Below are 27,665 nucleotides of genomic sequence, written 5' to 3'. Positions count from 1 at the left end.
CTTCAGCTTGGTATGTTGCAGAAAGGTGGAAGGTAGGGGAATTAAGAATTCAGATACACATTTTATAGATTCCTTTCTCTGGACCAAAATCCTAGAAGAGAGGTATATTGATAAATTAAGGAAAAAGCCAAAACAGAGGGAGTTTTTCCTACTTCTTATTTGGGACTCTAAAAGCAGAGAACCTTTTAGGGACCTCTTACCCTGACATAGGATGGCCATATTAGTGTAAAAATGGTAGCATGACATGGTTGGGTAGACAGCAGAACTGAGTTGGTAGGTGTGAATCTTTTTTGGATTTTGTGTAACATGAAAGTGATCCAGAAGTTGCTTCAGGCTGCATGAGGGTTAAGGAAGGAGCTGACTTGGATTTTTAGTATATCTGGTATTGTAAGGAGAGCCAGGGTGACCTACATGCAGACGTTGCAGAGTAGACTCTAGAGAGGGGCTCGATGAAGGATTTGACTGAGATGTAGAGGGTTGTGCTACTACAGGAAGAGCCTCAGTGGGGCTGAGCCAGACAGGGAGGTCCTCTGGGTCCCAACCAAGCCAAGAGATGAGATCACTAGTTCTCTAGCTGTAGACTTTACCAAATACCAGGGCGGGTCCAGAGGACACCACCGCATAAATCCAAGACTCCTTCTCTCTTTCCATGTAGGGAAGAGATACAAGGAGAAAGGGGAGGAAGAAACGTGGCAGGGAATTGATCTTTGAATGACTGAATAATTACCTGAAATGAGACTCTCTTCAGATTAGCAACATTAATTTTTCTTTTCTAACCAGTAGAGGTGATTCTAATCTAAGCTAGATTAGATTAGTCTATTTTCTTGGATTTGAGAATTCATACGTAAATGTTTCTCCTTCTCTCTGCACACACAAACACACATGCACACACGTTGTAAATATATAGATATAGGTTATATAAATATATATTTATGTGTTTAACACTGGGTCTTGATCAAATATCAAATAAAACATAAGATAGTGAGAATCATTCCAAGTAATTAAAAAAGCATCAAAATTTAATTGTTTTATTATCTCTTGAACCTTCTCATGTTCTTTTATCTGTTATTATTTGTCCTAGACACTTTCCTCAAAATCTCAGACACATCTGAACTCCTTCTACCTCATTCAAACACTTTCAGATCTTATCGTTTCTCTCCTGATAGGTTTCACACATCTCCCCTGTTCTCTCTTTACCAATTGTTGCTGTTGTTGTTCAGACCTTCATGACTTTTCCAGACTCCTGGAATAGCCTCCTAACTGCATGCCATGCCTCCCCATCTTTTGACACCCGACACCTGTCGATTTGATAAAGAATATATCTGATCATATCACTTGCCTTCTCTAAAAAAATTAAATGACTTCCCATTGATTGAAGAATACAGTCAACCTACTCAGGCTCTTCATAACCCAGCTAGAGCTCACATTTCAAACCTTTCTTCCCATCCTCCACCTCACTCTCAGTCTCCATCATGACTTGCTATTTTCTGAACTCATTTCGACCTTGTCATCTCTAACTCAAATGGTACCTCTTTCCCAAGGATTCCCTTAAACTCTCTCTTGTGTCTGCTGTTGTACTTTGTGCTTCTGCATAGAACATAGTCTGCGCCATAATGTCTGTGACCGATGGACTTCCTTTTTAGATTGAGAGTCCGTGGAAAACTGGGACTCCATTGCTAATGATCCCATTCATTAATTAAGTTTGCATCCTTTACCTAACGCAATGGACTGAGCCCAGTGTATTTAATAAATGCATGTAAGAGTGCTTCGTAAACAACAAAGTGCTATGTGAATAGTAATCATTTTATTATTATTTGTTAAATTGAGTTGAATTTACTTTTAAGAATCTCACCCTTCTCTGGGAAAATGACTTCCCATTCGTGGAAATTCTCAAATAACTGATATGATGTCTCAAGATACTGTAGGCAGATATATCCTTGGAAAAGAAGGCAGAAGAGATCCTTGGTTTTGAAATCTCTTTCCTTCATGGGCATGCCTCAGAGGGCCAGCCTTGTCCAATGCTCCCTTTGTATTTCTCTGTGTCTTTATTCCCCTCATGCTAAAAAATCACAAACATTACTGGAAATTTCCCCATCAGGGAAGATCTAAGAAGTGGCACTGTAATAAGAAATAGTAGGCTCCGGGGAGCTGGCCCTGGGCACAGGTTCTACCAGTGCTTGCCTTACATGTGAGGCCAAGCATCTCTCTGCTGACCCTTGGACAGTAGACATGCTATGAATATTATCATGCCTGGCATTTCCTGATACAGGGATTATTTCCATCTCTAGGAATTCCACAAATGTTCTCAGAAGCCTTTGGGACATTTAAGTTTTAAAAATAAACCTTTATAACTCAACACAAGTATCCTAGAAATCCATGTGTCAGCCCTTTTCCTTGAAAATACCTGTAGGTCCTGCTATCACTTGCATGAAACAGGAAGGGGAAAGACCATAAGGTAGATCACATATTCATGAGTAAAAATGCCCTCAAAATGTAGCCATGCAGAAACTGGCACAACCATGTTAAATATCTGCCAACTTCCTCTTTAGAGCCTTGGAAAGTTTGATTAATCCCAAGAAACAAAGAAGAGGAAGGGAAAAAAGAGGGGAGGGAAAGGAATGAAAAAGAATGGGAGGGACAGAGGGAGGGAGGAAGAAAGGAACGAAGGATGAAAGGTGGGAAGGAAGGAAGGAGGGAGGCAGGAAGGGAAGAATAAAAGAAGAAGAAAGGGAAGAAAAGAAAATGAAAGAAAAAGAAATGAACTCCTGGAAGCTGTTACCCATCACTTGGGCAGGTATTTGAGAATCTAGTTTTTGAAGCAACAAATCAGCCAAAATCAATTATCTAGGTCAACCTCTGGAGTGTCCCTATGGAGGAAGAAATATCCCAAACGGGACTGGAGTCAGAGATTTAAAAAAAAAGATTTTCCCCAGTGAAAGATATTGTGGAATAGTGCCAACTCTCTCCTCTCCTGGAGCAATGCAATTGTGAAAATCCATCCTACCTGCTATACTGATGGTGGCTGCAGCCTTTGCAGTACTGAATTTCTCTCCATGCTTATTAGTAGCTATGCATGTGTAGAGTCCTGGCTTGGTGATAAACAGCTGCAGTCTTGAGTCAATTATTCGGTCTTTCACACTTTCTTGAATGGACCCAGAAGAAACCTGGTGGAGTCAGGGGGAAAAAGAAGATAGAATTAGGTCAAGGATTTCTAATATGCCATATCAGTTGCCTGGAAAGAAAAAGGATAAGGATTATGATCAAAAGGCATGTGGTAGATTGCAAAAATTGCCAACAACTTTTCTCTCCATATGCCCATGACCTTGCAATGTGACTTTGTTGCTCTTCCTTCAAGAGATGGCATCTTTCTCCATGCTTTGAATCTTGATTGGCTTGTGACATGTTTTAGAAAGACACAGAGACTTGCAAAGTTCTTGCACATTGTGGCTTGCTTTCTTGTTGCTCTTAGACGTCCTGTGAACAAGCCAAAGCTAGCCTGCTGCAGGATGAGGCACATATAGCCCAGGTATCCTCACTGATCCATCTAGGAGCCAATAATATCATCCAGATATACAAGTAAGGCCATTCTAGACCAATCAGCTCCCAGCTCCCAGACCAATCAACCTGCCAATCACAGGAGCTAGATCAGCAAGAGCAGGCAATCCTAGCCCAAATCAGCAAAACCATCCGGTTGACCCACAGACTTGTGAGCATTAATAAATGGTTATTGTTTTAAGCCATTAGGCTTTGGGATGTCTGTGATACAACAATAGATAACTAATGCAAGGTAGGAAAGGATATACTGTGTGGATCCTCCAAGATATGTCTCTCTGTCTTGAAGATAGAGTCAATTATGAGAGGTTATAGAGTTTTGGGCTTATTTTCATAATTCCTGTTCAGTTCCCCATAAATGCACATCAAATGGTGAATGGTTATGAGGAAACAATGGTTGTAAAGCCAATTCTGTTTCTGCCTCATTACTTAAATCAGAAAATCAAATGTCCTGAAAGAGCCAGGCTATCAATGCCATATTAGCACATAATTGACAGGTTAATTTATGTAAATGCTTATTAGCTGTCAGCATTCAACTCTGTGAGAAAGACAGCTGCCTAGCACATTCTGTTGCGTTGCAGAGATCCAATTTACACCCTAGCTTGTCTGACCCCAAAGCCTGTGCTTTTAATCATTATGCTTTAGTGCCTTCCCTAGTCCTAGAAAACAGAATAGAGTTATTAGAAAACAAGAACAGTAATAACAACCTCAAATCAACCATGAACAAAACAAATATCTGACTTAAATGTCATTGTTAAAGTGGTGGCATTTCTTAAACTGGTGATTCTTTCTTCACTGTTTTCTTAAGCACTCTACCGTCTTTTCAATAATTATTGTTTAATTATCATTGCTTATATGAGGGGAAAATGCTGGTTTGAGGGACGTGTGAATGGAATGACAATCAAGGAATTAGCTGATGGTTTACCTTGACCTTATCTTGGAGGAGTAGGGATGAGTACCATGGTGGCCTTGAAAGAGATCTTTCTGTCTAGTAGAGAATGAAAAACTTGGAGCCAGTTATTTTACTGTTTCACATGAGGGAAGATTTCACAGTTAGACCAGCAAGGGGGAGGGAAGCCCTGAGGTGAGACCAACTTTCCATCCTTCTGCTGCTAGGAGGCTGGCTGGCCCCGGAACCCAGCACTCTGTAGCAACTAGGCAGTGAAAGTTTGTTCAATTAGCTTCTTCGTCTTTTTATTCTTTACCTGAGCTATTAGTCTCCTTATGAGAAACACTGGTTTATGTGAGCATCAATTTACCTTAACTGGGGAAACGTCCCAGGTCAGATCAAGTATTGTGGCACTTTCCCCAGATAAGCAGCCTGGACTCTGAGAAATTGACAAGGCAGAGAGAAAAGTATCTTTAAGAGACATACATGCAGTTGGGAATTCAAACCGAATTCATCATTATCATATTTATCAGAGGTGCAAGTTCTTATGGATTTGAGTGTCCAAGTTAGATGGAAAGGATTGAACAATTTGAAATATAATTTTAAAAAAATTTATTGGAGTATAGTTGATTTACAATGTTCTGTTAGTTTCAGGTGTATAGCAAAGTGATTCAGTTATACATATATTCATTCTTTTTCAGATTCTTTTCCCATATAGATTCTTACAGAATATTGATTAGAGTTCCCTGTGCTATATAGTAGGTGCTTTTTGGTGAAATACAATTTTGGACTCTCCCTGAATTTTAATACAAAGCAACAATGAGAAAAAAGCTAAAGACCTCAAACCTCTGTCAGTCAGTATGCCTTATGCTCTCAGGATATTTTGTTTATAAATATAATCCCTTTCCAGTTTATATATGTGAAATCCGTAGAACAATTACCTTCCTCCTTTGCAAAGTTCGTTCCCTCTTTCAAGAAGCGGGTCTGTACCGTCAGTGCCTGGGAGACAACTCAGAAACGAGTAATCCCCCAAATGCTGACTAAACTCCCACGATTTTCATGTTCACACCTAAGAAAGTCACTCCTCAAGGTCACTGAAAACATTCTTGGGAGGAAAGAGAAGTGAGTTTTAAACCGCCTGACCTCTCTTCTCCTGGACGTCATCCAGGTGCTGACATAGTTCAGCGAGTAGACCAGCAAGTTCTGAGGCTCATTGCCTGATTATTATGTGATTCCTATGAGCTTTTCCTCCTGTTTCCAGAGGCCTGGCTTGATTCAGTTTGTGACTCACGCACAGCAGGCCTTGTTAGTCATCGTTTGAATTTGTTTTTCTTTCTTCATGGAGCAGCCTGACCAACAGTTTAGTATTTTTGATGACCTAAAATTCAAAACAGCCCTTTGCCCTGCGTTTTGATCGTTTTGCTCTTCAGGTTTAAAAGCTCAAAATGATGAGTTCAGATTATTCCTGGGCGCTTTGACCAAGGTATGTTGAGGCGAAGCTGAGGACTTAATTGAGGTGACTCTATCTGGTATTAGAGTAAATATGGTATTTCTCCAAGTCACCCAGGCATACTGACCTGAAGGAGCTGGATAAACAGCTCTCTGCTCTGTGTGTGGTGTTGGGACAGTGACCTCAAATGAGGCCATCGAACAGGAACTCTATTAAATAGGCATATTAGTTCACACCTGATTTATCGTAAGTAAAAGCCTTCTGAGCGAGGCAATATAGGTGGAATATATTTTACATATCGTTAATATATTAATAATGCTGTTTGGAGAGAATCTATCCCGAGTTATGGATAATCCCACAACTTCATCATGATTTGACCTCAACATAGAGAAACCTCTGAATGGTATTCTGGCTTCTATGACCTTGTCTTGCAAATAGTCCCAGCTGGCTAGGATTGTCTCAGGGACCTTTAGGATGTGGCCCAATACGGTCCATGTTTAGGGAGTTGTAATAGTGTCTGTCTATGCATCATAGAAAAAGGAACAATTGAGAAAATTTCCCATGCTGTTTTTGATCAACATAGCTATGAATATTGACCTCTTTCGATCTGGCTGCTGAAATATTCAACTTAATATATTCCACTTGATATATGTAATTATCTTGGTTTACCCAGTTAGTGAGAGAAGATGTTTCCAAAGCTCGTGTCCTTTAAACCAAAAAACTGCCTCTTAAAAATATGTATAGGGACATCCCTGGTGGTGCCGTGGTTGGGAGTCTGCCTGCCAATGCAGGGGACATGGGTTCGAGCCCTGGTCTGGGAAGATCCCACGTGCCGTGGAGCAACTAAGCCCGTGCACCACAACTACTGACCCTGCGCTCTAGAGCCCACGAGCCACAACTACTGAGCCCTCGTGCCACAACTACTGGAGCCCACGCACCTAGAGCCCGTGCTCCGCAACAAGAGAAGCCACCGCAATGAGCAGCCCGTGCACCACAACGAAGAGTAGCCCCTGCTCGCCGCAACTAGAGAAAGCCCGCGCGCAGCAACAAAGACCCAACGCAGCCAAAAATAAATAATCATATAAATTTTTTAAAATACGTATAATATATAGGTGAGCCTCCCTTTAAGGAAATTCAAAAACCACAATCTTCAACACAGATGATTTGGCTATTTATTTTATAAAATTCTTCTAATAAGTTAAAATGATTCAACTTTTAACATATTTTAGGAACTATATTGATTGGACAAAGCAAGAGAGATGTGCAAATTTTCTACATTTTTTATTTGAATGCCAAAATAATAAATAGAGAGATGGGTATAACTTTAAATAAATCTGGTTATCAAAATATAAGGATATTTTCTTTTAGAAAAGTAAACTCTGCTGTAGCCACACCAAACTATTATTTCCAACGTTGTAAAACAAAAGTGATATTATTGCTCACTCTGAGTTCATCTAAGACTACAAATTTTCATGAAAAATGAATGATATTTCCATAGGATAAAAGCAAAAGAATTCTTGATGGCTTTGGGGTAAGTTGCTTGCTTTTCTCTTGTTCTTTGGCTGTAATCATTCAGGGTTTTAGTTTATTGGCATGTTCATGGAGGAGGAGAAAAGGAGCATTCACATCTTTTAAAGTACTCGTTGTACTTGGTAGTGTGTTATGAAGTTAGTTCACTGGCTTATAATTAGTGAAAAGCCACAGGTGAAAATTCTGTTTTATTCTGTGTCAAATAGCTCCCAACTCTGCATTTGTCTTAATCCCGCCCACCCAGAATGATACCAGGGCTTTGGCCCTTCCCTGTTCTCCTCAATAGACTTTTCTGGTTGGCTACTCGTCCAACATTAAACGCCTGCAGTTTCCTCCAGTTCCTGTGATTTGCATCAGCACGGGGCAGTCATCTCGATTTCTATTTGGACTTGGATAGTAGCACCAAGAACAAGACTTGGCTGTAAGAGTAACACTCTCTCTGACCATGAGAACTGCAGATGGCCTTTTGCTTTCTTCCTGGAAGAAAGTTACCATTCGTTTATGTCATTCCTGTTTTAGAATCTCTGGCGAAGAATCCAGTTTGCTTTCTGTTTTTTTGTGAATCACATCTTGAAAGATGAAGTTGGAATCTCAATAAGACCAAAACTAACTCTAACCATTGGCTTTTTTTTATTACTCCTCAACTCCAACAGAGAATAATCATATATGTTCCAGTTATAAACTCATAGGAGCCTTTTGAAAACACTGAATTTTTTAAAAGCCTATGTCTTTCCATTTTCTGTATTAACTGTTTTCACAGAGTTTAAGACAAATTAATAAAGTCATATTGTCAGTTCCCCAGTTTTCTTAGGGCATCTCTTTACACTACTTTGAGAGGCTTAAGACAACTCCTACAGCTTTGCGGAAAAGCCACAAAACATACTGCCAAATAAGATGTGAATTTTAAATGGCACCTAAAATTTAATTCGAGAGCTAAAGAAGAACAAGACTACAAGTTACTTTACTATAACAAGTTTAAGGCAGTCTAAGATTAGTAGTAGCCCCTGGTCCCTAGCAGAAACAAACAAAAATTCTCTGGAGGAAAGAACCTTTATCTAGACCTCAAATTAATCTCTGACATTTTTTTTTTCTCAAAACAATGAACAGCATGTAGTCAAAGATAACTAGGCAAACAAGGAAACAAAACACAATGAAAGAGTCAGCAGGAAAACAGAGGACAGAAACAGACCTACAATGGCATCCTGTCTCACTCAAATAAAGCCAAATTGTATCAATTGACCTGTATAAGCCTATAGGACCTACAACCCCTATGCACACCCCTTACCTCTTTCCTCTTTGCTCACTCACCTCTAGCCACACTGACCTACTGGCTGTTCCTCTGACATACCAGGTACACCTTTATCTCAGTGACTTTGCTTGGTTATCACCCCCCATTATCTACATAGCCTCCTCCTTCAGCTCTTTCAGATCTTTGCTCAAGTATCTCCATCTTAATAAGGCTTCTCTGACCACTTTATTGAAAATGGAATCTTTCCCCTGAGATTGTATTTTCTCATTTTCCTGCTTTATTTTTCTCCATGGCATTTGACACTATGCACATAGACTATAGATTCTCCCATCTGCTTATTTTATTGTTTGTTTTTCCCCATCACAATGTAAGCAACTTGAGGGCAGGAAACTTTACCTGTTTTGGTTATGCCTGTATCCACAATGTCTAGAATAATGCCTGATGCCCAGGAGATGCTCAATAATATTTGTAGAATGAATAAATGAATGTTTTTATGTAAAGTGCTTAGAACAGGGCCTTGTCATAGCAACCACATACTATATATTAGTTATTATTACCAGTATTAGAAATGAAAAGAAAATTCTGTTGCACTAACAGAATTATTCTGGATTACTTTTCATCAAAGTAGGCTCCAACAGTGAACTAATTCTTAAACTGATGAGTTTTGTGTGGGAAGGAATTAATACCACTTTCCTTTTACACAAAAGCATAAAGAATGAATTTGACTTTCTACTATCCCCATGATACAAGGAAAGAAGTAAACCTATGGAGTTCAGTCTCTAAGGCAGTGACTTCTAGGATGAAAATATTGGAAGGCTTTGAAAAATGGAGATGCAGGTGGGACCAATGACAGAGGTCAAGGTAACTCTATAAATAAGTGGTCTGCCCTGAAATTCACCACCAGTGTGTCTTCCCCAGACAAGTTTCCATGTAGTTGGCACTCACAGCGTTTCCATTTTCAATCCAGGTGATGGTGGGGACAGGGATGCCTGTTGCTATACAGCGCAGGGTCACAAAGGAGCCAAAGGTGACATTGTGGGATTCAGGAGGCCGCAGGATTCTGGCAAAAACTGTTAGGAAAACAGAAGTGGTGAGTGACTCTCCTACAGGGAATAGTCAAGCTGGAGTGGTCTTTAAGAAATGCAAATCAGATCATGTTCTCCTGTGAAGGATCCTCCATGTTCCCTCTGTCTTAAGGATAATATCAAATGCTATGCCCTGGCTTCTAAGCCATTTATGCTATGACCCTATGCTTCTCACCGCTCCAGAATACACCAAGCTTGTTCCCAACTTAAGAGATGCCCATGCCATCCTTCAGCCTAGAGCACTCATCCCATAGATCTTCATGTGGTGGTTTCCTTGTATCATCTAAGTCTCTGTTTAAGTGACACTTTCTCAGAAAGGGCCTCCTTGACCACCCAACGTAAAGTCTAACCTTCCCCCCATTCGCTTTTTCATCATCCTGTTTCATTGTCTTTATAGACCTTACCCCTATCTGAAGTTATTTATTTTTTTGTCTATTGTCTGTCTCCCCGCAGTAGACCGTGAGTCCTCAGCAACCAAAACCCTTGCCTGCTTTGTTCAGTACCTAGGAGAGTGCTTACCAAAGTAATAATATTTAATTGAATTAATGAACTAATTAATTAATGCTTTACATACATCTTCAACTGTATCATAGTGGGAGGACAGACAAAATCTGTCCAACTTTTCAGAGAGTGAGATGAGCATACAGGGTCAAAAAGAAAAGGAATATTTTAGACAAAAGTGGGCAGGAGAATGGGTAATTTATATTCTTTTCTGAGGCTGAACCCCCACTAACTAGATAAGAGGAAGTTCTTCTGGTGTGAAAAGAAATTTTACCTTTAATTGAAGAGTGGAGATGAGGATTAGAATGTACAATAAATTGAAGGGTACTTAGAATCACAGAATCACTAATCTTGGAAGAGACTTCAGAGATCAACTAGATTTCTCCTCTTATTAAATAGATGTAGAAACCAAATCCCAGGTAATTTAAGTTTCTTCCCCAAAGTAATAAAACTGATGGGTGAGAAACCTGAGTTCAAGTCCTCTGACTTCAAATCCAGTGTTCTTTAGACCATTATGGAATCCTTTTAATTGCCCATTCACTGGAAACATGATTTTTTATTTTTTGCTCTCGCCTTTTGTTTTCTGGGACTTAAACACAGAACATAATATTAGACTATGAAATTCCAATTAACACCAGGCTTTGATGCTTAGTTCTTCTAAAACTGTGAAATTTGTGGAGTCTGTATTCGAAAGGAAAGTACAGAAGAGATAGTATATAGTAGACAGGAGATGTACAGGCCAAGGCTAGATCAAATTCAGCTGTATTAGAAGTTAGTCTGATTTCTGAATACCTTTTTAAAAGGGTTACATAATTCAAGGAGATATAGGAGGATATGATTTGTTTGACAGTTGTTTGCTTTTTGCAAGTTCTAATTCCAGATTTGCAGGTTCAGATGAACTCACCTTTCTTTTTTTTTAGAGAGAGATGGTAATTGGACCTTGTATTTTCTGATCATATTTTAGAACATAATAAATTTGAGGAAAATATAAATTTTGTCCTTAACCACAAGAATCGAACGCCCATGATCTATTGATCATCTTCTTTTTTTTAAACATCTTTATTGGAGTATAATTGCTTTACACTGTTGTGTTAGTTTCTGCTGTATAACAAAGTGAATCAGCTATACGTATACATATATCCCCATATCCCCTCCCTCTTAAGACTCCCTCCCACCCTCCCTCTCCCACCCCTCTAGGTGGTCACAGAGCACCAAGCTGATCTCCCTGTGCTATGCGGCTGCTTCCCACTAGCTATCTATTTTACATTTGGTGGTGTATATATGTCGATGCTACTCTCTCACTTCGTCCCAGCTTACCCTTTCCCCTCCCCCTGTCCTCAAGTCCGTTTTCTACATCTGTGTCTTTATTCCTGTCCTGCCCCTAGGTTCATCAGAATCATTTGTTTTTTTAGATTCCATATATATGTGTTAGCATACGGTATTTGTTTTTCTCTTCCTGACTTACTTCACTCTGTATGACAGACTCTGGGTCCATCCACCTCACTACAAATAGCTCAATTTCGTTTCCTTTTATGGCTGAGTAATATTCCATTGTATATATGTGCCACATCTTCTTTTATCCATTCATCTGTCGATGGACACTTAGGGTGCTTCCATGTCCTGGCTATTGTAAATAGTGCTGCAATGACCATTGTGGTACATGACTCTTTTTGAATTATGGTTTTCTCAGGGTACATGCCCAGTAGTGGTATTGCTGGGCCATATGGTAGTTCTATTTTTAGTTTTTTAAGGAACCTCCATACTGTTCTCTATAGTGGCTGTATTAATTTACATTCCCACCAACAGTGCAAGAGGGTTCCCTTTTCTCCACACTCTCTCCAGCATTTATTGTTTGTAGATTTTTTGATGATGGCCATCCTGACTAGTATGAGGTGATACCTCATTGTGGTTTTCATTTGCATTTCTGACCTAAATATACATTTCTCTAAAGATATACAGATTGCCAACAAACACATGAAAGAATGCTCAACATCACTGAACTCACCTTTCTATCTTTTGATATTGAGGACTCTAAGAGGTGGAATCTAGAAGAGCATGCTAGAAATACACATGTTGGACCCTAAAGCCAGGAGAAAGAAAAAGGAAGGAAGGTGCCAACTTCAAGGCAAAAGTGTGAAAAAAAAAAAAAAAGTGGATTTAATGTTTAAAAGGAAGCTGAATTTTCCCCCCTGCCCCAAATAAACACAAAATTGAGCCTGATTTGAAGTAAGTCCTGGGGTCTAATTACCAATATACAAAAGAATAGAGGATTGAGGAACATGTTAAACAACATTATAAGGATACAATTCAATCGTATCCCAAATATAGACAATTGAACAGGGCAAGTTATTTTGTTTCCTCAGCAAATAAATAACATTGGGGGGAAAAAAGAAAAAGAGGGAACTATTATAGATTGAGAAAGACTTAAGAGGCATAGCTCTAAATGTAATGTGTGAATTCTCATTTGGATTCTTATGCAACAAATCAGATGTAAAAAGAAGTTTTTTGAGACAATCAAATAAAAATTGCACTGTCCTGGTAGTAAATGGTATTAAGAAATTAGTGCTAACTGGGGATGGATGGGGTAATGAAAATGGTAACGTGACTGCGTTAAAAAGCCTTAAAGTACACATGGACTGATTGAATTCATGTCTGGGATTTGCTTTAAAATAAACCAGCAGCAATAAAATGGTACTGGGTTAGATAAAACAAAAATGGTAGACTATTGATCATTGTTGCTGTTGGGTGATGGGAACATGGGAGTTTACTATTAATATATTACTGTACCTACTTTTTTGTAAGATTGAAAAGTTTTAACATTAAAAAGTTTAAAAATTGCAGTAGAGCCTACTCTACAGCTCCAGAGAAACATGCAATGGGACACGTTCCTCTTTTGCCATTGAAATAGAATAAGGTACTAGAAAACCTAAAACCTGAAGAAGGGTAAGGTTCTGAGGAAAAACATTTGTCAGAGATGTCAGTCCTAAGAGTTCAGAAATAACCACAACAGTTTTAGATCAGAGCTCTGTGGGGGATGATTCCAAATTGAAACAAAATGTGGGACTCAGGGAAAATTTTCCCTAGCAGGCAATAGTTATAACCTGAAAAACTCCATAGCAAGAGGAATAGCAGTCATTATGGTGGTCAGCAGGGTCAGCTCCAAGAGCGAGTGACCTGTGTAGTTCCCCAGGGCACCATGCTTAGAGGGCCCCATACTTCGTTTATTTTTCTGCTGCCTGTGTCTTGAAATTATAAGTGATTTTTGAACTAGGGGCCCTCACTGTCATTTGCACCTGGTCCACAAATTTTGGAGCCAGTTCTGAGAGCCTGGCGGTGAGAGATAAAACTGCCTTCTTAAAATAGGGGTGAAGGCTGCACCTCTGTTGGAGTTCCAGAAAAACAAGGCTCCAAGGTGAAATGGAAAATTAAAAAGTTGCAAAATGCTGGATGGGTCCAAAGGAAGTGTCAATCAAGACTAGAAGACAGAGGCTGTCCCCATTGGAAAGTCTAAATTTCTCAAGAAGACAAGCCAGCTAGGAGGCAGTGTACATTTCTTCCAGAGCGACAAACATGGTACCCCATCTGAACACCTGATAGGAGATTTCTCCCAACTTAGTCTAAGTTCACAGGTTGTGGACCCTTGACAACTAACACAGAGTGACTGGCATCCGAGTGAGGGTACACCCAGGGATTCTTTTCCTTCTGATGTTTTCTGGCAACAATAATGGAGACCTAGATTGCACAACATAATTGAGTCCACATTCATCATTTGGCTGAAATAACTCTTGTAGGAGTTGGGGCTATACTTGTGTGTCCAGAATTTTTTGAATTTGAGTCTACTGCAATGATCATTTTATGGGTCCCACTGCCTTCGAGAATCTGGGAAAAAAAGCAGGATCCTTGAAAGATTGAGAGTGGGTTTAATTCAATTCCATGAATGCTGGAAAAGTGTAGACAGCAGCTGCTGAAGATGACAATAGTCAGTGTGCCCTTAAACCTGAATGAGAGCCTTCTGGCTGAAGATGAGAAGCATAAGAAACTATGAAATCTAGATTGTTTTTTTCTGCTTTAATTTACAAAGGCAAGAATTTTCATTTGGGGACTTTCAATTCTTCCTGGAATTTAATAATAAGGGAGGGTTTGTTTATTTATTTATTTATTTTGTAATTTATGGCTTTTTCTCTTCTTTTGGCTGGCGTTACATTATTTGGAATATCATTTGGGCTCATTGCAAAACCTCTGATGATCCACATTGCACAACACAGTTAAGAATTATGTGCGATGGTAACTAAAACAGAGTCCATCATTGTTCTAGAGGTCAACGTAGCCTTGGAGTTAATTTAATTAATGTGCTGCTCTGTCCCATATCAGAACCTTCTGGGAGGTCCAGTGGGGCACAGGAGGGTACAGAAAGGAGCACCATTGGCATTGCAGGTGGCTTCATGAATGTAGGGTCCTGCTGACAACCTGCTGGTCTCCTGCTCCAAGGGGGCAGATATACCCTTGGCTGATCATGGGTTTCATTGTTAAGTCTGATGGGTTAAGAGAAAAAAAAAAGGCCAGGAAATAAAAGGAAGCTGGTCTCTCCTGCCCTCCCACATTCTTGCCAAAAGATAAAATAGAAACTTGACTCTTTTTTCAGTATTGAAAGATAGCTTACACCTTTCCTGCCAGTTTCCCTCCCTCGAAGAAGGTTGCAAACGTCTTTTGGGTTTTGACTCAGATGTCTTCTCATAATGCTTTCTCGACACATCCCCCTCACACCATGTCATAAGTATTGATTTGTTTGTTTGTTTGTTGGCTGTCTCTTCTCCTGGAATGTAAGCATCAGAAGGGTAAAGCTTGCTTTGTTCATTAACACAAGCTGATTGATAGATAGACAGATCATTGGTCGGTTCATTGATCAATCGATCCAGAGCCCTGCATGGTACATGGTAGGCACTCAATAGATATTTGTTGAATGAGTGACTCCTCTGATTGGTGAGATTGGGGAAAAGTGCTTGTGTATATGATGAGTATCTCAATCCTCTCTGGGCCATCTTTCTGCCAGCTACCCAGCAAACAAGAAGGGTATGGGGGTAATATGCAGTAGGTACGTTCTCCAGGTCAGGACTTCTCCATCCTACAACTCCAGGTGAAAGGTGGAGGTGTGGGGAGGAATCAGTAGATCACTTGACTCTAATTCTTGGATGAAGGGAGAGGAAGCTTTATTTTTCAATCCAGCTTTATCAGCAATAAAGCTAATATTTTTATACCCATCAGTATTTGTTACCAGTTCCAAGCATAAAAGGTGAAGGGATGGAGAAGGAAATTTCACCACATTTATCAAACATTAAAAACAATAAAGCCAGTTGCCATTAAAAATAAATGCCAGACTACCCCATGGATAACAGTATACTTGTAATAATAAACTTAAACATAGTTCAATAATAAACTCCCATTGTTTTAGCGGTAGCCACAAACTGAAAATTCGTTCTAAGTCATCCATTTTAAAAGTAATGTGATAGGTTTCATTTCAAATAAATGTCCCTTGAATATCCCTATTTTACCTTTTATTTGCATGAAAGACAATATAAAAGTGTTTTTGTTGCATAAACAAGCTGTTTAATAGAAGGGGCATGACATTACTGAGTAATTTGGAAAATGTTTACAATTGTTTTGATGTGGATTTTTAAAGAAAAAAATTATCCAACTCTTCTTTCTACAAATAGTTTTATCCATCATTCTTCAATTCACTGTGAGCTGTTTCTGACTTGCTTTCCTATGGGCAAGCACGTTATTGTTCATCTGCAACATGTAAAATAGACACGGGCAATCTATTTATCCCTGGGTTTTCTCTCATGGTATCTAGTCCTGAGTTTTGGGCTTTACTTTCTCTGGGGTAAGTTTACAATACTAACTGCAGGTTGAGAATCCTGTATCCAAAATTGGGCTTAAGCAGCCAGTGATTCCAAAGTTCTGTATAATATAACCGTATTCTATTCTCATTTCCTTTCTCTCTCTGTTTCTTTTCTTTTCCTTCCTTCCCTCCCTCCTCCCCCCCCCCCACACACCGCCCCATCTATCTCGTTCCATTTTTCAAAGCACTTTCAGATATATGATAAAGTTTATTATTGGTTGTCATTTTAAGGGGTAATCTGAATTTGTAATAGGGAAGTAGGGCCATTATACACTCTGAAATTTCCCTGGTGGGGTAATGGAAAGCCTAACAGGTGGGGGGCCCAAGTTAAATCCTGAAATTAATAAGCAGTTTGGCTTGAGATGAATTGCCTCTCTTTTCTTGGTAAGCGAGTAGGACCAGGAGAATACTGAAGTCCCTTATAAATTCTATTTCTGAGCAATTATTTCAAAGGACACAATAAGTTTGCATGAATGTTTTCTTTCGTTCTTTTCCTTCTTTCTAATTTTCTAGCTTCTCTTAAAGAGGTCTTGGAGGCTACTTGATTCAAACCAGCACTAACAGGAGTAAATTGAAAACAAGCAAAAACAAAAACTAAAAAACAAATAAACAAACCCCCCCAAAACCACACAGGAGCAGGTGAAATAATTTTATCTAAATTTAGTTATAAGCAGCCTGATATTTAGAAATAGGAAGACATCTCGGATACCTTATTTGAAATACTAAGATAAGGAGGTGCTGTTTCAAAGAATACCACCCTAGGGTTTATTCCTAGAGCCAAACTGTATTATATGAGAACTTGTGAATTTTGTCCAAAATATACAAAAGTTAGATTAGAACAGTTTGATTGATTTGGTTTGGTTTGGAGCAGTTGCATAATACTTGTCCACTTCAAGTAATGATAGTAAAAACCTAAGCTGGCACCTTGACATTTTTACAAGTCTCCAAAGATTGCGACACCCTCACCTCCTGTCCCCCCAAGGCTTTTGGTCAGAGGATCTTTCTATTCCAATCTATGTGAAATTTATATTCTCATGCTGATTTACGTCATTTCATTTTGTTTGCATTTTCAGAGTTTGGGGTACAAAGTTTAAACATTTCTGTTGATTCAAACTTTTCTTAATAAAAGTAAATGCTCAATAACTATATTATGTAATAAGGCAGCCCACCTAATAACACTGTTAAATGCTGAATTAATAGTCCCCGTACATCGTTTGTTATTTCCTTACAAAATCATGGCACTCAGAGTTGTTTACAAGGTCAGAGAAATAAACAATGGAATCGAACCATACATTTAAAAAGAAGCAGTGCAGAAAGCAAAAAAAATACCTTTAGTATCTTGCTCAGGTTCACTCTCTTCTATTAATAGAAACAAGACAAACAAACAAACACAAAGAAAAACAACACATCATGAAAAGGGAAATCTTTGAGCACAGAAACAGCACTGTAAAGATGAATTAGAATCTGCTTGTTTCTTATCTCAATGAGAGACAAATGCAATCAAGTGAAACTGCTGACCTTTTAAAAGCAAACTATTAAATGACATAAAATTTCAAATCATTACTTTTAGTCAGGCAGTGTTACGCAGAAAATGAGCTACAGCATATCCCAACAACACAGCTCATTCATGCATTTTTATTGCGATGTTGACAATTACCCTTTCTTTCAAGGCCACAGACTGTCTACTCTTCTGATAATAGTAGTAGTGATTGTGCTTCTCCTTGTCAGCGGGGCTTCTCCGCTTACGAGGCCCTGCTGTGAAGTCAGTGATGTTGAATCTGGGATCTCAGCTATCATTTCTATGGTAATAGACTCATGTTGTGGTAAACAGAGGATTAGGGGGTGTCTGCAGAACAGAGCCTACAACCAACAGAGATTCTCTCCTCTGTATCAATTCCCAGAGGCTGCTCAGAGAGCAGAGAGGAGCAAGTCATTCTCTTTCAGGAAAAAAACAGTAAAGCAAGCTACAAAGAAAAATATAAAAATATCTAAATTGGGTATACAGAATTGAGAATTTTTAGAATTTTAAAAATCCTAGAAAAGAGACAACCACCAAATTAATTGTTCCAAAATGTTTAATACAACCATATCAGATGTAGAGCCCACATGAAGCTCTATTTTTCTATCATGAAGATTTATTTTTTCATGTCAATTTAGACCTTTCTTTGTTTTTTAAAAAATATTTTAATTTTATTGGAGTATAGTTAGAATAGACCTTTCTTTGAATTAGTGATAAGCCAAGTACAATATTTGTTTTTAGTATAAAATGGCAATGCTATTGTTAACTACTTTTAATGATAAGAATACATTGGTATAATTCTTTACAGATTATGGAGACTTTCACACACATTGTACATTATCTCACTTAACCCTCACCATATCTCTGTGGTTGTACATGATTGATATTATTCAGCCCATTTTCCAGACAAGGAATCTGAGACTCACAGATTTGCTGCAGATGCAGAGCCAGAAATGCCACTCCAACTTTCAGACACCAAATCTTCTGTTCTAACCTAGCATCACAGTGAGAAGGCCTCATTTTGGTACTTAATACCCAATACTCTTAAATTTAAGTGAACATATAATTTCCCAGTTAGATTTTACTCTGAACTTTCCCTACCTCCACCAATCAAGTCCGTGGCACATTCTTATTTTATTTTTTTAAGTATCAAGGTCATGTTGGCTAAAAATGAGTTTTTTCCCATGCTAAAAACTGGTCATCTGGACACTTGAAAACTGCAGAGATTCCCTGTTTGCCACACAGACCTTAATCAGAAGAAATAAATAAAGGTCCATAGTTGGACCAGATTGGACCTGAAAAATTATATTTGAATGCCTTTGGGCTGGGCATGTCTTTCTAGTTCGTCAGCACAATTGTGCTTATTTCTAAGCTTAGAAAAAAACCTTTTTTCTTTTTTTTCACCAGCCAAATAACTATTTATGAGTGCCTGAGATGGGCAAGGGACTTCTCTGGGAATATTAAGTGTCTTTATTACCTGGCTGCTATACCTCCAAAATTTTGTTCCACTAAAGTTGAAGGGTCTTAGTAAGTTTTGAGAACTTTATTTACTCATCTCTTACACTACTCTCACTAGGATTCTAGAGCAAGTACAGGTAAATCCTCAGTCTCCTTTTAATTTTACACCAGTGATCTTTTACTGGGCTGTATTTTAAAGTAGACTCTGAGGGCAATGCTGATTTTCCTTTGCCATCTTTCACCGTGTTGTTACTATTGTTATTATTGTTCATTTTACTTGATTTGTTTGGAATTGGAAGCAGTTTTGAACTAATGCACCCATTTCCTCCACTGCAGATATGTAGAACCAACTCGGAAGATGAAAGAATGTCTAAGATTTGCCATTTTCCTAGGAGGAGGTCTGGAAGTTCCACCAGAAATTATACTTTCATATAATAGACTCTCAAAATTTTTTTCTACACACAAATGCAAATATGCATCTTTATATATACATATTTACATATGCTTATGTGTTAATATACACATTCACATTCACACACATGCACATACAATTGAGGTTACTTTAAATTAGAGACAAATATGCAAGAATACCTGCAAACTATTTAAGGTTGAGTACACGCATTCAGTGTATGAGATTGTTATTTCAAGGCCAAACTGTAGTCCTAGTTTTTCCGTGTATCCTGCTTGCCTAGCCTACCACGATCCCTCTTGTCTTCTAAACTGATTGCTTTACCTCTTATCAATTTTTACATATTCTGTTTCATGGTCTTTATTCCCACTTAATTGTTAAATTTTCGTTTAATTGCCTTATGTGTACTGCATCAGTCTTGTCTTCCAATGTGATTTGTAATCTTTGGGGGGTGGGGAGTAGGGGGTAGAGGAGGGAATAGCATAGCATACTTTGCTTTTGCCATCTTTTTTCCCCTAAAGTCCAGCACAGTCTCTTGTAGAAAAAGGAAATTCTTTAAAAAAGAGTTGGATAGTGATTCATTTTCCATCTCTGCTTTCTTGGGATTGTTCAGTAGGACATTTAGAACAGAGAATCTGAGACTTCTCATATTGGAATAATCTGAGATAAAATCAACATCCAAGTTAAAGAGGATATCCATCATTTTCTTGAATACTTTGGTTTATGAGGAACTCAGCATTATCATATCAACCCATTTTAAACAACTATGTTTTTAAAATGTATACACATATATTCTAAATCAAACTAAAATCAGTCTCCTTATAATCACCCCCCCGCCAAGACCTAGTTCCTACTTCTAGCCACTGGACAAAAATGAAAAAAAAAAAAAATCCATCAAATATTTTCATTTTTCCAAGCTTGCTAGCCCCAGTTTACCATCCTGACTGCTCACTTTTGAACCACCTCTTATCTTTCCCTCTTTTCGTAATTTATCCTCTTATCTTGTGGTACCAGGAACTAAAACTAACATATACCTAGAGTCTCACAAATTCAAGGAATAGCAAGACTCTTTCTAAATACTCTACCTCTATGAATCTAAATTTGCATAAGTTTTTATTTGCATTCATATAATAAAACAGGTCATTGGTTCCACTGAAAGTCCTGAATACCCAATACTCATTTCTATATTTGCTTTTATTAAGGTCTATCTCCCCAATTTGAATATGTGTGTGTGTGTGTGTGAGAGTGAGTAAATATGATTTGATTCTAAGGTCAATTAAGTTTTTCCTACTCAGTTCACCGTATTAGTTGATGGGAGAAGAAGTTTGGAGGGGAAATGTATTGTTATATGGAAGGAGGGAAAGCCATCAAGGTTCTCTGGCTGGCAGAAATAAAAGGAATATATTTAGTAAAACAATACAGGTCATGTAGATCTTGTAGAAAGAAAGAAATGAAACCAGAAGAGAGAACAGGCAGACCTGTGAGATGGTTTCCATTCTTTTGACTGTAAAAGTGAGGAAAGCCAAGAAGATAATAGGAATTTGGCTATCTAGAGTTGAAGTCTCAATGGAGGCTGAAATAGCACATTCTTTGCTCTTTGTAGGATGGCATCATTTATAATTTTCTTCTTAGGCAATATCTTAAGGAAATCTCTGGTACTCTAAGAATACCATTCTAGGGCTTTTTCTAAGGACATACTCAGAAATTGGGAAATCAAAATCATATTACTAGAATTGTTTCCTTACAGTTATATATAATACCCTTAAAACAAACCAGGCAAGTGGATCTGGGTTTGAGTCCTCACTCTACTGCTTATTAGCTGTTTGATCTGTGGTATTGCTCAACTTCTTTGAACTTCAGCCTCTTCACGCAGAAAATGTAGGTATCGACTCCCAACTCATAGAATTATGAAGAAGATGAAGTGAAATGATTTGTACAAACCAGTTAATACAGCAACTAAGACACAGCTAGAAGGTACTGAAGGCTAATTTTGAAGCCATGTCTTCTAGCTCTTTCTTGCTTGCTTGCTTGCTATTTCTGTCTCTCTGGTATCTCCCTGACTGATGAAAGCTGTTCTTCCAATTGACTTCAGAGGTAGAAGGTTATTTTATTTTATCTTGTTTTTAAATTTCAGTCTGCCTTAGCTGGCTGCATCCCAGATATTGATCATGTTGAATAGCCTTTCTGTAGGTGTTAAAAGCCTGTGCTTAAATCCATTCCTCAATTATCCGAGAAGAATCACTCTAGAAAGAGAAATCCATTCTTCAGGCCCTATTATTAAAACATAGATGCTAATCAATTTTAGATGATTTGACTCCATTCTTAAATAGGCTACATGTGTCTCATATAGCATTGTATTTTAAGAATTATTGAGTCAGAGATTCCTGTTAGTAGACAACCACCACAAAGAACAAAAAAGGTCATTTTAATTTTTAATTTTATACTTAAAAAAATGGCTCAGGAGTGGTTGAAAAGAAATCACAGTGAGGCTCTGTGGTACTTTGTTTCTGAACAGATTCTTCTTTTGTTTTCCAATCATTAAAAGAAAACCTGACAATAGTAATGATAAACCTAAGTAAATACCTGGTTTTCCTTTCCTGACTTCTTGGTGGCTAAAGCAAAGAAACCCGATCCTGGTGTGCTGCCACTGTTTACATTTCTGTCCCCTTTGAAGCAGAGCAATGCATAAAGAGGTTTATCCACTGTGGCTCCATCTCTGAAGGGATGGGAGCGCAAGTTCCTTTAGAAAAACATACATGGTACCCTCACAAACTGTGACTCTCTCCTCCAAGTCAGGCTGGCCTGCCTCTGTGACATCTCAATTCTCTAAAGTGGCTTGGGTTGGGAACATTTCTGTGGCCTTTGAGATAATAACATCTTCCTAGCTTGTAAATATGGATGGTGAATAATGACTGTGAGTAAGACATGTTTACCAAGGAAATCAGACAAAAGCCACACAAAGTTAACTTGTTTTGACTTCAGTCCTCGATGTAGCTACAGCAACTATTAGGAATATTTTTGTTAAAATGGTTCTGAAAATACATTACAAGTTTAACTGTAAGACAAAAGTTGAATTTCGGTTCTGATTCACTTTTTTCATTCTTAAAAAAATTATCTTCTGGTTTTAATGGGAGGAGATGCTAAACAGCTTGATGATGAGGACGGAAGTCGTTATTAGTTTACCCTTTCAAAAGGTTTTTATTTGGGAATAATTTTAGATTTACAGAAGAGCTGTAAAGGAAGCATACAAAAGTTCCCAGGTACTCTTCACTCAGTTTCCTCCGATATTAACACTGTATATAACTACAGTATATTTATCAAAATCTTCGTTTACTTTTAAATGACATTTTGACCTAATCGCGTGAAAAGGAAGATACTTGAGCTCTGACAGTAGTCAAAGAAGCTGAAGTTTAATAACAACCAGCATTTTCAAATTATTTATTTATTTTTTAGCTGACCAGAAATTTTAGCTGGGAAAAGAAACAGGAGTTACAACCTTAATCTTAAGTGACACTGTAATATCCTGGTTGTCTAAAGTGGCTTGGCTTGGGAACATTTCTGTAGCCTTTGAGATGGGATTCTGGATGTTCCAATAGGACCATAGATAGGCCTCCAAACTGTAGGGTCCCATGCTGATGAGATGGTAGATATACACCCATTTTAAAATTATGCCCAAGAAAGATAGCATAGACTATAAACTCAAATAGCTTGTGAGTCAAATTGCAGCTCCTTCTGGTCTTCATGGCACCTCCAATAGATACTATCCCAAACTCTTTAGTCCATCTTTGACTCCCTGGTTAGGGGTCAGTGTGCCTGTGCTAGCATGATAAATCTGCCTTTTCCCCTCCCTCACTGAGATATGATCTGTACCATGAGCTGCCATTCATCCATCAAAGCCCTGTGGGACCTCACCTCTCTGAAGCTTTCCCTGACCTTTCACTGTCTCCCCTGTCCTGTGCATGTATCCTGCCCAAACTTCTATCATTGCAAATATATTGAACTTTAATTACTGTAATTACTTGTTTGCATGTTCACCTTCCTCACTAAATTTGAAAACTTTTCAAGAAATGAACCATGTCTTATATATCTCTGTAACCTTGGACTTACCTCACTACTTGGAATATAGTAGGCACTCAACAAATGAATAAATTTGAAGCTATCCTAATACTAATGGTGAATAAGCTAAGTTTCTTCTTAAATTTTTAAGCTTCATCTGGAATAAAGACATTCCAGGTAGAAATCCTTAAATCAATGTTTCTCAAAGTGTAGTTCATAGACTACCTATGTAAGGATCATTTGGGAGATTGTTAAAAGGCCTTAACAGAGACGCATCAGATCTGAATCCCTGGGGAATGCAACCTAGAGCTATGCCTTTAAATAAGATCTGATGTGCACTGATGCTTGGAAACCACTACCTTGGAGGAAGAGTTCCATTCGTCTATCAGCTTTGTTATTTCCATCTCTTTTCATAGAGAATTTTGAAGTGAGTATAATCCATGATGTGACAGTAAATTAAATGAAATAACAACATATTAGTTTTAAGAAAAGGAGACCTCTTGTTGGTTTAGTGTAATGGATACTATGACTAAGCTTCAAACTGAATTCTGAGATACATGCAAGCTAGGGCAAAAAATTAAGTAAAAGAAAATAAAGTACGCAGTTCTCACTACAGGAAGGAGAGCAAAATGGTCTCAAGAGAGACCATTGTTTTCTTCCCAGGCACTAAATTTTTAAAGCAATTTCTCACTTAAGATGTTTTGCAGAGCGGTGAGTGATGGAATGATCAATATTTTCAACAAGATTTTTGGCAAACAGCTATTTCTGTAGTGAATAAAATATGATGTAAGCTTGGGGTATGCAATAAGGTTGCCTCGACTTTCCTGTTTTTATACTTTTTTGGGGGGGACAGTTTGATTCTAAACAGCCCATTTCTAGTTTGCCGGTAAAGGCACATCTTCATACAGCTCCTTAGATAAGCATCCTTATATCACTTGTCACAATGGGGCCAAACCAAAGTTATAATCTCTAACAAGTACCAAGAATGCAGGGACGAAGCATTGCTGATTGAGGGTAGATTTATGTTCTTTGGAAGCAAGAGGAGCAGTTGGTAATGCTGACATTCTATTTATGAAATTTGAGAAGCCTAACCAGCAATATTCTCTGGATAGAAGTCATCGAGCTTCATAACAATGTAAAAAACAGACAACAATACCAACAACAGCCAGTATTTATCGAAGAGCTACCATGTAGACACCGTATATATGCTATCTCAGCCCCTTTTAAGAACTCTATGTTCCAAGTCATATTGCCCCCATTTCACAAAGGGGGCAATAGACTTGCAGAGGTTAAGTAAATTATCCAACCTCACGTAACTAGTAAGTGGCAGAGTACTGATCTATGTAACATAAACATAGAAAAAGAAAAGACTCAAGAATGGGGGAATGAAAGATGTCCTGGTCTAGGGGTTAAGACATCCAAGCTCTTGGATAACTTAGGCAAAGTAATCATTTTCCTGGTCTCAAGTTTCCTTATCTGAAGACTAAGGGATTGAGCTATAACTTCTAGGGCTCATTTCAGATTTTAAAGTCGATGGTTACTCTTCTGATAGAACCAAAGTTAATAAAACATCAACTCTATTCTAAATAAAAATTTAGTTTTTTCATTGAACTTTATTGCTTCTACCTCAAGGATAAAGATGACACGTGGAGTAAAGAGCTGTAAACGTCTTTCCAGTTGCTTAAGTCGTTGCTTTCGTTGTATTGAAGTTACTTTAGTCCTAGAACTAACATTGATAACTATTATTTGAGTGATTTCTCTGTTCCAAGCACTCTTCTAAGAGCTTTAAACATGGTATTGAGGTTTATCCTTTTACAACTTATGAGATAGAAAGTATTATTCACCTTATTTTACAGGTAGGGAAACTGAGGCACTAAGAAACGAAGTAACCCACCTGAAGTTAACATAAGTAGTAAGTGGTGGAGCCACGGTTTGAACTTAAGCAGTTGACTCTAGTCTCTGGAGCCCAGGCAGTTTTCTCAAAAATCTAGAAGCCATGTTATTAGCCAGTACATTAAGTTCCTTCCAAAAATCATGCCTTGTATAGTTTATCATTGGTGGAAATAAATATGCTAATTAAAATTTGAAAGTCACATATTTGATCTCTGAAGGAAACAGGTGAATGTACTATTTGAATTCCATATTGCCATAGAGTCCTGATAGCTTTCTGTGATACCTTTGCATGATTCAAAACAGCTACATTTTGAAATTAAGCCGTGATGACATGGTCTTCTCTGTCTCATACAGCACCTGGTGTATTGCTCAAGGAATCTTTGTTGGATGAACTAATGCATTAAAGAGAAAGAATTTTTCCTTTTTTTGGTGAATGTATGTTTGAACTTGTACATCTCATTTTAATACCTAAACAATGAAAATAAAAGCTTACTCCAATTAGAGGGTGCATATTTTAGGTCCCAATAACTTTTCATTTCAAACGATATAATGTCAACATCATATCAATTTGATTATCTTAAATAATTGAAGACAAATCTTTGAAGCACATTTTCTTTTCTTAAAAGCTATTAAAGAGGGCCTAACTGTTCTTCACCTTGAAGTATTATATGTTCAGTGCATAATCATTATATAACTTTTTTTTGTCCTTAGAGAACTTTACTGACAACTCTTCAACTAAAGGACCACTTTACCATTGTTTCTCAAAAGCACTACAGAACTTTCTAGATGAGAATGCAGCATAATCTCCCCTAAAGTTGAAATCAACGGGTCAAACCCTTCTTTTAGAGCATGCACCCTATGAATCATGCAGATTTAATTTTCCCCATGATAGCCCCCCGGGTTATCAAAGGTTTATGCCTGTTTCTTTTCTTTGGTTTTTAAATACACAGTGTACTCATGACAGCAAATCAAAGCTGTTAGTGGCATCAAACAGGTAGAATTGATGCCGGGAACAGGGCCACTGCAAATTTTATTAAGTCTGCAATCACTGAGAGCACAGCACACGTTGGGGGTTTAAATACCTCTCTCTGTGGCATTTGTCATATTAAGAGCTGCAGCATAAACAAAGGAAAAAGCAAATCAAATGTATGTAAACATTTCTAGATGCAGTAAGGAAGTCTGATCTCTAGGAAGGAAGACAGCCAGAAGTCTAACATTTTTGAAAACAGTCCTGATCTCTTAGAGTGAGATCTCTTGCCATTTGCCTCTGGGACATCCTATGTGTGTATTTGTTTTGGTCTTTTAGAATTCTACTTATCTTATATACTGCATATGTTTGCCAAAAATCTTCAACAACAGCAACAAAAGCCTCCAATAGACCAGGTCATCCCTAAGGATACATGGTGAAGCTTTTCAGATTGCAGAGAAAGGGACTGACAGCAATAAAGTGCCCTGTTCAGTGTTGGGAAACTCTTGCTCTGGAGCCGATTAAGTTTGCCAAATGGCTCACCTTCCCTCCTCCTCACTCCCCAAAATGCCTCTCCCAAGTGTGGAGGCATGGGTCTATTTTTGAGGCCCCCTGCAAATAAGGAGTTGTTTAAACATTAGAGGAGCCTACTATAACCCTCTATGTAGAAGGGTTCTGTTCTCTTCTTGGTCTGCTTCTAGGGCTCTCATTTGCAGCTTTATACTGATGCCAAGCCACCTCTTCCCACTGGTGATCGCTGACTGAGAACCCTTGGTTCTAGCCTCTCTTCTGCCTAATCTTTTCCTTAATGGCTTAAAGCTCCAAGAGGAAACAAGGCAATAATAGAAAATGCAATTAGCAGGGAGCCCAATCCATTCCAACATCCATCTATTTTAATTTGGGTCTCAAGGATTCTACACTCAACCAGTTTCTATACACAAAGCAGGATTCCTCTGAATGTGATATTCACAGAATGTATAAGATCCACCCTCAGCTCCAAATAAATAAATCATTTCATTAATAATTAAGGCAAAGGATATAAGGGAAGTATAAGGGAAATATGTAAGAATATAAGGGAAATATAAGAAAATTAGATATTTGTAGTTTTTTTTAATGGATCCTTTCCAACGATTAAAAAACTCAGAACAATGTTCTTTCTGGCTATAAAAAGAATAATTACATTATCGTATTAGAAGTGTTTAATTTCT

The 27,665-nt window shown here is 38.1% G+C and overlaps 1 protein-coding gene across 3 annotated transcripts in view; it reads right to left on the bottom strand.

Moving 5' to 3' along the window:
- The window catches only part of MUSK (muscle associated receptor tyrosine kinase), a 101,273-nt gene that overhangs the window by 32,332 nt on the left and 41,276 nt on the right, over positions 1-27,665 (bottom strand). The window contains exons 6-9 of one of the 3 annotated variants that reach the window (XM_082404264.1): positions 26,573-26,602; positions 17,485-17,514; positions 9,616-9,740; positions 3,005-3,164 (exon numbers count right to left, since the gene is read on the bottom strand). In XM_082404264.1, the coding sequence (XP_082260390.1) occupies positions 3,005-3,164; positions 9,616-9,740; positions 17,485-17,514; positions 26,573-26,602 (345 nt within the window). The remainder of the gene's footprint in view (positions 1-3,004; positions 3,165-9,615; positions 9,741-17,484; positions 17,515-26,572; positions 26,603-27,665) is intronic. The other 2 variants (XM_082404265.1, XM_082404266.1) reach the window with 2 other exon arrangements.

This window comes from Balaenoptera borealis (genome assembly GCF_965194805.1).
Source record: "Balaenoptera borealis genome assembly, chromosome: 8".
Taxonomy (NCBI): Eukaryota; Metazoa; Chordata; class Mammalia; order Artiodactyla; family Balaenopteridae; genus Balaenoptera; species Balaenoptera borealis.
This window is presented reverse-complemented; position numbering and strand designations above follow the sequence as displayed.